The following is an 11336-nucleotide window of genomic DNA, read 5'->3' as shown; positions in this document are numbered from 1 at the left end:
GTAAACACTTCTGCTTCCCACCTCATCTCGTTCACAACCTTGTCCCTCATATGCGGGGGAGGAGGGGATGCTAAATGAACCCCATGAACCAATGTAATGAAACAGTTTTGTCTCAGCTGGCTGAGGAACAATCAGACACAAAGGAAATACCAATATTAGACTTGTATTACAATGAAAGAAGTGAGACAAAGTGAAAAAAGCTCTCCTGAAATTGTGTTTCTTGTTTATCAGAAATTAGTCTCCGAAATGCTGGACAATTTTGTACAAGGGTTAGAAGTGGCCCTTACTGCACACATACAAGATTTTGTTATTTCAACAAGAGTAAATATAATTCCTGCTGGTAATGTTTGAAATAACGTTGTAAGGCTTGGAAAGACAGCTACTGTGAAGACATAAAAATGATTGTAATCATAGTTTGATGTCTGAGGAGCATTTGACATTTGTGTTTGGCATTTGTCTAGTGTACAAACACAATATCTAACCCTGATCATTGTCTGACACAAGAGGACATTATATCTGTCAGCATGTTTTTTTAACTATTATTCTTATTGACAAGGATGACAATGTTTCACTTTACCATATCCATTAATTTGAGCTTGTTTACTGCATGACAATCAAGGAGAAAAGAGAGCCCTTTGTTAGTGTAACCATTTCTATGATCTAGAATAGACAACCTGGTATTGAGCTGGTGTGCTTCTCTCTCATCTCAAATCACAGTATCCAGCGAATCGAGGCAGTGGCTTCAGATGCACAAACAAAGTTTCAGATTCAATTATATTTTTTGTTGTCTCTCGCTCCCTCTACTTTCTTCCATTTGGACTCCAGTGTGTAATTTTGGCGGAGAGCTGCGCGGGCCCCTCGGGCCTCAAAGGAGACCTCAATTTCCAATCTTGTTATCTGCCTCCGCGCGCCAGTCAGCCCAGTCACTGCCGCAGACTGTATTCCATATTTCATGTTTGGGGAGCCTGTAGCCCACTTAGAGAAATGTTACCAGGGGCGGGGCAGGGGTCAGCAGATGCAGGAGGGGAGAGTCCGAAAATGAAGCTGGCGGCCAGCCATGCGGTCCCTGTGGACGCTGTGTGAACTGACTACTGTGGACGCCTGGACAGACTCCATATCGCGTCGCTTAAGAAAGTCTCAGAGCTCAATGTCCTCTTCACAAAGCCACAGACCATAAATCAGCATGCAGTCTCAAACAGTTTGGACAGCATTGTTACGCTCCTGACCGTGGACCTCCAACAAATGGAAATACATCTCCTACCGGATAAGTCTCTCTGAATAGCTGTGAGCCGTGTGAAATGGAGAGCCTCATTTAAATGTCTGTTATTTAAATATTGCCTCTCACAGCCCTCAGGTGTGAGCTTGTGCCCAGCCAGACACAGCGCTTATTCTTCTGATCAGGATTCACAGCCCCTCCTGTGGTCCCCAGTCGCACTCCAGACTTTGCAGCACTCGTTTAGCTTGGATCTCTCTATTCTATAAATGCCCCTCTACAAGCCTGACCAGTCCTACCTCACTGGGCAGCAAGGCATGGCTTTGGTTTCAGCTTTGGTAGGGACACAACCTCATGTCTGCCACGACCGCAACAATTAACCATATGCTTTGACACTTTCATGTGAGTGTCAGATAAATCCCCTTCGGTTTCAGACATTCAAAAGATAGCATGCCTAAACAGGTTGTATTGGAGATTTATACTTTGTGAGAATATCAAAATGAATAGAAAACAAACACAATACAAATGAGTTCACTAAAATATTGGTAGGGACAATTTTGTCATCCCAAAATATTGGTGGGGACAAGTGGTCCCCATGGAAATCTACGCCCATGCTGGGCAGAAAAGCAGAAAGATGTGACTAAATGTCTGCTTTATCATTTAGTGGGTTTTTTTGTTACATGTGGGGGATTGGGGGTATCAAAGAAAAGTGAAGATCTGCACACCGGAGAGCTCACAGCTTCACAGTGATGTTTCAAGTCCTCACGGCCCTTTCTCAGACTTCAAACAAATGTTACACAGCTGCCCTTTTTAAATTCCATTTCCCACGTGATTAGTTAGGTTGCAGGATCCATTATACAATCAGTTCACTTAAATACAATCAACTGAATAAATATAGAATATTGCACCATGCCCGTGTACATAAACAATACATACAGCTTACACAGATACAAATATACACATCATCGCAAATACATAGAATATTTTCTTCATTTTGCTATAATTTAATATTCAATCCACACTTCAGACCACAATATATTCACATAATATATATTCATTCACAGAGCAGTATTAGACTAGCCTGGTCCTACCAGACTCTCGTACATTTAATAATGTACAGAGAGTCTGGACACTTTTTTCATTGCCAAGCATTAACTTCCTTGAAGGCAAGTACTCTGTTGAAGTTTAAAACTATTGGATCTGCCCAGAGCCACTCTGGATCTGCCATTAACCAATCGCTAACGTTTGGTCGTGACATATGTCTGGATCAAACTAGTGCACGACCTCAGCGTCATTGTTCTCAGCCACTCCCTCTGTTTGCTGATTGGACCTGCAGATTTTTGCAGGACAAAACCTGTGAATATACCGCAGACCCAGACGACGTACTGAAGGGAAATGCAAATTGAGCGAAAGTACATAGGAGGGCGGAGCCAGGCTAGTATTGGACCATACATATCCAGAATACCAATTTGGTTGAAATTGTGCATAGACAGTCAATAAAATACTAGTGCAAAGTCAGGCCAATAAAAGGCTTGGGTAGTTCTGTTTGACCTAAGTAAGGAAGAAAGTGGCATAGTGGTGCAAGTTATGTAAGAGCAGCAGAAGTGTTGTGTTTTCAGGACAACAACAACAAGTTGTAAAGTGTACAAGTGTGCAAGTGTGCAAGTGGAGTAGTGCAGGCGACCATTGTGGGTCCAATGTCCAGGATGTTATGTAGCTGAGGGTGGAGGGGGAGAGGAGGAGAGAGTTCAGCATCCTTACAGCTTGGTGTATGAAGCTGTTGGTGAGTCTGGTAGTGTGGGGAGCGCAGGCTTCTGTACCTCTTCCCAGAGGGCAGTAGATCAAACAGATTGTGGCGGGGTGACTTGCATCACTCACAATTTTGGTGCATGCCTTTATGGTGAGGTGGGTGGTGTAAATGTCCTTCAGGGGGGAGTGAAGCACCAATAATCCTTCCAGCTGTGTTCACTATGCGCTGCAGGGCTTTCCTGTTGTATTCAGTGCAGCTTCCGCCCCACACAGCGATACAGGTAGGTATCTATATACGTATCAATAGGTACCTATATACGTATCAAATGTAAAAAATGTAAAAAAAATTAGAATGTTAGAATTGGTTTTACGTCATATTTAAGTAAGGTTGTAAGTATTCTCAAACAACCCTACCAGGAAAACTAGAGGCACCTGTTTTTTATCCAATGACATGATAAAGTGGGGGACGAGGACTACATATCCAGTGAGACAACACTAATGTGTATTCACAGGGAAAAAAGAGAGACAGACTAGGAGAGAGACTAATTCAAGGGGAGATAGTAGGAGAACATGTATCAGCTCAGACATATCATACAACATCACATAACCTAAAAAAGGCCTGATATCAAATAAGGATTGGGGGTATGCCACGGTGTGTGTGTGCAGTATAGAGTTAAGGATTGGTGATTGGAGGTATGGCACGGTGTCTGTGTGTGTCTGTGTGTGTGTGTGTGTGTGTGTGTGTGTGTGTGTGTGTGTGCAGTAGTTACACGAGGGAATCCTGAGGAGCAGCAGCCTCTGTTCTTCTCCTTTTCTCCATTTGGCAGTCCGATTCAAATAAGGAATGTGCTATTGGTTAATACTGCAGAAAACACACACACACACACACACACACACACACACACACACACACACACACACACACACACACACACACACACACTTTAACACACAAGAGTGCACATAAGTCCCTCCAGATTTCACTGTGAAGCTCCTTTTGAGCTTGACCTTTGCCATTCTGCATTCATTGGCATAGTAAAACATCGCTTGTTTTTCCCAAACACAATATTTACAATGGCACAACATCTCACAGGAATTGAATTAAACATGATAACTTCAGTGCCTTTATATAATATAAACAAATATACTACACTACTACATGCATATTATTTCATGTACGCATCTACATGTTTTCTTATTAGGTTGGTCTATGAAGACAATTTAATTTACCAGTAAATAAGATTAACTATTAACTTAATTTTTATTTTTTGAACGAACAACGCATTTCGCCTAGCGCTTCATCAGGGATGATATTATCATTTAAAGACATCTCAAAAGACTGCCGTTTTATTCAACATTGCAGTATCTTTGGTTTAAATGATCTGTGTTTACTACAAACTGAGGGTAAAAAATCCATTTCTAAGCAAGAGGCAAAGTGCTGCATCTCTCATCTGTTCTTTTAGCCCAAATATCAGAGTGATTACTGTCCAACTGTGCGCATGCTGCAAGCCCTTCCTGGCTGATTTCTAGACAAAGGGGATTTGTGTTGTCCCATCCCATTCTCAGCAGCACTGCCCATGTGCTTTAATCAAATATGTGCTCTTGCATTCCCTCTGCTATTGTTCCTAATCTCTTTGGGGAGCACTAAAAGTTCAATATCAAGCTGATATTGGAGGCTTTTAACACACTTCAAAAAGATATCCACGACTGAAAGAACTGGCATGTGTACAATATCGAACGTCACATTTCTGAGCAAGCCGTGGGAGAGTTGTACACTCTGGTCTGAGTAGCCTCCATGTTTAATCTGTTATATGCTGTATGTACACAGCAGCAACTCTCATGTTTAAAGTGTTATATATGTACACAGCAGCAACTCTCATGTTTAAAGTATTATATATGTACACAGCAGTGACTCTTCTTTCAAGCATAGAAATTCTGCAGGTGCTGCTGTCTAGCCTCCACTGGATGTGTGCAAGGCTTACATAATTAAATCCTGGAATAAATATGGGCCATCCTGTGCATGTTCTGTGTCTGGACTAATTTATGACTTCTAAAATCACCCTCGGGGTCTTTGGGTTTGGTTTCAAATATGGAGACATTAGATGACAACCTCCAGAGTTCTGTAGCAAAAGCAAATCGAAGACAGAATTCCACGTCAGTTGAGAACAGGAGGCTAAGGCAATTTCAAATACATAAAACTGCAAATAGCCTATATGAAACCAGCAGAACAGAGCAAATGTTAGGAATGAATTCAACAGAGAAGAACATTTATGGGAAAAATAAACTACTTAGGCCACATAAATTGAAGAAAACCTAACAATAATGTAAATAGCTCTTCATTTGAACTATAATGGGACAGTAATAGGCCTCTTAATCACTTTTAATTCCATACACACATACAAAACACACACACACACACACAGAAGCCAGGTGTTTGCTAGCAAAGAAGCTCACAAACACACTCACAGACATACACAGACACACACACACACACATGCACACACACACACACACACACACACACACACACACACACACACACACACACACACACACACACACACACACACACACACAGACACACACACACACACACACACACACACACAGATACAACAAAAGCACCCAGGCATTATAGCCCTCTCACACACTGCTGTTACAGAGTCGCTCATCTGGAACACTGCCAGGACTGCTTAATTTATGTAAAGGTATTTTGTTTGTTTTGGCAATTCTACGCCTATCCATGAGTACAGCTGCTCTTCCACTGTCTGATCCAGTGCCATAGCTGTGGACTGCTGAGTCTCCCTGCAGAGATGAGATGAGACTGAGGCCACCATTCAGTAACCCCCACCACCACCACCATTCAGATAAGCAGCCACAGCCTCCACATGGGCCTCACTCCCACAGGATGTCAGTCAACACCCACCCCGATCACTTCTCATTTGACACCATAACCTCCCACTCTCATCCATTTGCAGTCTGCCCTTATGGTGTCCCACAGCTCACACTGCACTCAAAGGTTTTCCCCAACTGTTGCTTGGTCCTTGGGCACTATTGTAACAATTCCAGTTGTGCGCACAATAACAGTAATCTATCAGCGATATTGGACCGCTTCTGTATAAGCTTCCTTTAAACCTCATCATTTGTTTTGTGCCACCTGACATTAATGACAGTGGAACGCATATTATCGCCATTCACCGTAATTACGGGACCGTCTGAATACCCACTTGTGCATATAAATTAGAACTTTGTGCATGGGAGAGATATATCTGGAGGCTTTTTGGCTCAGCATCTATTTTCATATCTGCGAGGGGACAAGAGGAGGTGCATTACGTATGTGCTCTTCTGCAGTGCAGGGTTTTTTCACCACAAATGAGAAACTGTGACGGCTGTGACCATAAGCTATTCAGAGAAAATAAACTTGCAAAATACATTCTGTGTAGAAACATTAAAGGATCATTTTAAAGGTCTTATGATTGTATAAACTCCCGGGTGATTTCTCTGTTTCCAGGTAAACTGTCTTTTGTTTGTTTGTAAGAGTATGACTTATTTATTTACTAGAATGCATCACTTATACACAAAGTAATATATATCTATCAAAGTAGATATATCTTCAAAGATTTCGTTGTCATAATTAAAGATGTTTTGCTAAGAAAATAGTGAGACACTGTCATCTGTCATGACACCTTAAATATGTGTGGTTGTTTGGTGTATTTAAGATATTCCCTGTTATCCCTCAGCCACTCCTTCCAATTAGGTTAATGGTGGAGCCATAAAAGTCTCATATGGGGAATGCAGGTTGATGTATGGACTCTTAAGGCCATTGATCTGTTCCCAGAGGAGAGATCTCTAGGGGGGTTCTTTGACCCAGTGGCGCAAAAAGTGGGTATGCGCTATATGCGGCGCATACGGGCGCAGAACCATGGGGGCGCCAAAGCGATGGTAATAATAATAATAATATATTTGGTGTATTCTATATGTAGCTACTGTTGTACGTTTCTAAATCATTTCTTCATTTCCCCAATGTTAAATAACATTTTAGAGGACTAACAGGAGTAGGCGCCCTATCTCATAAGATTCCATCATAAAATTTTGACATAGAAGAGGGAGTGGGGGCGCCGTGAGCGCTGAGTGAGCAGGTACGAGTAGTGAGTTTTCGTCAATGGAAAAAGATGGATAAAGCAAAAAAGCTGTCTGGGGCTAAAATAGAAAAAAGTGTGACGTCTGTGCTTGGAAGCATACGTTTCATGTTCATGTTACTCATGTTACCAGACTAACTAGCGTTTGCTAAGCATATGCCGATTGAAACAGCCTATTCCATTCAGATAGCTAGGTGGCTACCATGCTCATACTGCACTTTTAATGGCAAACTGCAAAAGAAATGTCACACTAGCAACAACTCATTACATGATTCCATTTCCTAACAATGAAGACTCCTTGTAATAACTTAATATTGTGCTGTCAATGTGGCGGATAAGGATGGATAAGGCTAGAGTTGAATCAATCAGCCTTATCATTTGTGAGCAACAGCTGGCAAAAGGACGTTATGAGAACCGTTTAGACTCTCTTAAAGTGACAATGCGACATTTAATAATAGCCTACTTCAAGTTCAAATCGGCAGAATTTCTTAAAATATGTAATACATTACTGGCCTTTTGTTTTACTTTTACTAGTTGTTTGTGTTTTTTTTTTTTTTGGGGCGCCAATTTGTTGTTGCATACCCCTCAAAAAATGGGTAGCTGCGCCCCTGCTTTGACCTTACGTCTGCTTTGCTGCTGTGCTCCCTCGCTAGGCAGGCTGTCTTGTTGTGTGTTCAGATTCCAGCTGAGCATATCAGGGCGGCTACATGCACACGGGCTGGTGCGACATGTTTGCAATGAAAACTTGACCCAGTGTCAGCTGTTTGGTCACTCGGATGAAACTCTCACGTATTTCTCTCATAGTGTTTACAATTATTAATACTGTTGTTATTATTTGTCGACATTCTGTTTCGATCATGTTTGAAAAATTATTTTGTGCCATTTCACCAAAGACAAAATATTATAATGATCTCAGACAGGCAGGTGTGTGTGTGTTTTGCAGTGTGCAAAAGACCAGTCAATCAAGTTCCGGTCTAACAAGATCAACATCCCCTGCTTAATGGTGCATACCAGAGTACCCGGGATTTTAAATGAGTCGTGCCGTATTGAGGACAAAAACAGACCAAACTGCAGTGGAAGACTAGTGGATTTTTCCTGGCTTACGATACATTTTATTAGAGCAGAGCCTTGATGCTCTGCTGCTTGTCAATCTGCAGCTAAAGGAGCAACAGTATGGCCCTTTCATCTTACAAATCTGAGGGAAGGCTTTCACTGAATGCCTTAAAAGATCTTGCTGATTAGATGTTAGATTTTATTTCTAAATTCCAATTTTGTCCAGTGGCTAATTTATATATATTTTTCTCATAAATGGTCAGTTGTGCTGCTGTGCCTGTCCAAAATGAATCGAGAACACAATGTGCTCTGTTGCTGTTGTTTTTTTTTTTTTTTTTTTTTTCTTTCACACAATTATTTGACTTCAACAAAGCAATTATAATACCATAATTCAAGACAATAAGGAGAAATACACTTTAATACAATGAAAATAGCTTGATTCTTACAATAGTACATGACATGCCTCTGTGTGATTGAAACATTTACACAAAGTATACTTGGCCGAGAAACCTGATTTACATTTACGTTTTACAACAATAGAAAAAAGCTATATGTCAAACCACTTGAATTGTGATTGAAAATGTGCTTTGAAAAAAATAGTTTCACAGGCCAACATTTTAAATAACACACAACATATCAATGGTCACAGCAAAAACACAGTCTTTCTCAAAATGGCTTTCAACACATTAGGATTATATGTCACTGGGGAACGAGCGCCATTTATCTACGCACAGCCTGTGGAAACATAACAATGGCAGTAGCGTACACATCACACCACTCGCCTACTGTCCCCGCGGCACAAGATTTTCTTGAAGGACCTTCTGAAATCATTGTTGAATATTGTGTAGATGATAGGGTTCAGGGCACTGTTGCAGTAACCGAACCAGAAGAAAAATTTAAACAGTGTGATGGGGACACAGCAGGAGTCACAAAGGGCCGTTAGCGTGTAGGTGAAGAAGAAGGGGAACCAGCATATGACGAACACCCCGATGACCACAGCCAGAACAAAGGTGAAGCGCTTCTCACGATTCTGCCTGCCCTTCCAGCGGCTCCCCTTGATGCTCTGGCGAGCCTCGAGCCTAGGGATTGTGTCTCCTGGTTTGATCTGGCACAGCTTGGTCTTGCCTTTGGCCTTTTTTTTCTTCATAGAGCAAGGGTTGCTCACCTTGTGGTCTGAGGACGACGACTCCTCCATGTCCACACCGTTGACATCACCCTTGTCCTCCGCCACCACAACCACTTCCTCCTCGGGCTTCTGCTGGCCGTTCAGCCTCTCGTGGTACGGCTTATGGTCTTCGCCCCCATCACCGGTACCCACAATGCCATTGGCCTTCTTGTACACCTCCTTCTTCCTGTGGTCCCCCGGGGGGGCCCTGGTCCTCTTTTTAGCGATCTGGTAGATGCGGATGTAAACCAGGATCATGATGATGCAGGGCATGAAGAAGGAGCCGATGCTGGAGGAGATGATGTACCACTTGTCTTCGTTGATCTTGCACATGGGCCCCTCTTCCTTGGCGCTCTCCTTCTCCATGGTGATCAAGGGTGGGAAGGAAATGACGGCGGCGATGACCCACACGATGAAGATGATGCATTTGATCCTGCGGGGCGTGCGCTTCAGGTTGTACTCGATGGCCTGGGTGATGGACCAGTAGCGGTCCAGGCTGATGGCACACAGGTGAGCTATGGATGCTGTGCAGAAGAGAACATCCAAGGCCAGGTAGATCTCACACCACACTTTGCCAAAGTACCAGTAGCCCATCAGTTCATTTGCCAGCGAGAACGGCATGACCAGGGTGGCCACCAAGATGTCAGCTGATGCCAAAGAGACCAAGAACAAGTTCTGGGGGGCTCGTAGGGCCCGGCTTGTAAACACAGCGATGACGACAAGAACATTTCCAAATACTGTCAAGAGGATTAGCAGTCCCACAAGCACTGTCAGGGGCAAGGAGAGCTCGATGCTGTAAGGTGGGCCTCCAGGAACACTTCCATTAGTCACATTGTCACACCCCATTATGGACTTCTGCTTCCCAAGGGAAAATCGTGTGACCTTATTAGAAGGGGTCCATTATGTCTTACAGGTTAGCAAGGACTCTAGTGTTTGATTAAGAGAAAGCATATAACTTGCCTTCAGTCATAAGTCACCTGGACATGTGGCAGAATCATTTTCCCCTGAAAATTTTACACAAAGATAGCGGTGAGCAACATCCTCTCTGTTTTTTATGCAAACAAGCCTGGATACCATCAACAAACTTTTTTCCCTTAAATTTACAATTGACAGTGTTAAGTTTTAGAATCGTTTTGACGTTGTAGGGTAAGTAAATATTAGTTGGAAGAGTCGTATTAAAGGCTTACCGTTATCAATTCGGACTCTCTCCGTTTAACTGGGATTTCCAAAATAAGGTTAACCTGACAATAACTTCATTCCCGAGAAAGTCGATGCTGGACAAACTGGTGTGCCAAAACGGTTCTCATGGCGCATTGCTTTCAAAGTGCAGGGATGAGCTTCTCGCGACCTCTCTCCAGAGTTGCCCACAGTCGATCTGCGGCTGCCTCCTGCACTGAGCTAATAGCGCAATAATCATATTAGGCTGCTGTGCCGCTGTCTGTGGAAACACTCCCCCTGTGCTGTGTTGGGCTACTGCCACTCCCTCGCTTTATAACACCAGCCTCCAAGTTGGTGTTGCTTAGCACCCACTGATGAACCACGTGGAAATAAAAGCGAAGAACCTTTGAAACCCGGATCTTCTAGGATACCACCCAACACCAAGCATGTCTGTATATAAACTTTCATATTTTTCAAGTTAGATTACAATTAACATGATATATTTCATTAGTTTCATACATTGATTAAAACAAACTAGTAGGCTGCAGACACCATTTATCAGCATCAGACTATAGATACATCTGGCTATTTGGACAGGTATTTTCATTTCTTTCCAAACCAGAAAGAAGCCATTTGAAGCGTACGATAGGTCTACAACAAATAAAGTAATTATTTGAAATGGGACTTAAATTATCTTTCTTATGTAGACTAATTTGAAAAACGTGTCTCAGTAGCCTACTTGTACTTTTGGTAGAACTTGCAGCTTTCAATCGGGCCTGAGGGTGTTCTCCCTCCGTGGAGCGCGTGCATATAGTGACACCTGTCGACAGACATGGGTTTCGCAGGGAGAGCATATTTA

General features: G+C 42.6%; 1 protein-coding gene across 1 annotated transcript; it reads right to left on the bottom strand.

Annotated features, from left to right (window-relative positions):
• Positions 1-8554: 8554 nt before the first annotated feature.
• adra2a (adrenoceptor alpha 2A) lies at positions 8555-11072 on the bottom strand. Its single transcript, XM_048248409.1, has 2 exons — positions 10507-11072; positions 8555-10323 (listed from the first exon to the last, which is right to left on the bottom strand). Exon 2 carries the CDS (start codon positions 10163-10165, stop codon positions 8924-8926), a length of 1242 nt encoding a protein of 413 aa, XP_048104366.1. The 5' UTR covers positions 10166-10323; positions 10507-11072; the 3' UTR covers positions 8555-8923.
• Positions 11073-11336: the final 264 nt, after the last annotated feature.

The sequence above is a fragment of the Alosa alosa genome, chromosome 7, assembly GCF_017589495.1.
Source record: "Alosa alosa isolate M-15738 ecotype Scorff River chromosome 7, AALO_Geno_1.1, whole genome shotgun sequence".
Classification (NCBI taxonomy): Eukaryota; Metazoa; Chordata; class Actinopteri; order Clupeiformes; family Clupeidae; genus Alosa; species Alosa alosa.
The sequence above is the reverse complement of the archived record's forward strand: the minus strand, read 5'-3'. Positions and strand labels throughout refer to the sequence as shown.

Coding starts and splice junctions, on each gene's coding strand:
- adra2a (XM_048248409.1), bottom strand. CDS start 10,165: ATGGGGTGTGACAATGTGACTAATGGAAGTGTTCCTGGAGGCCCACCT.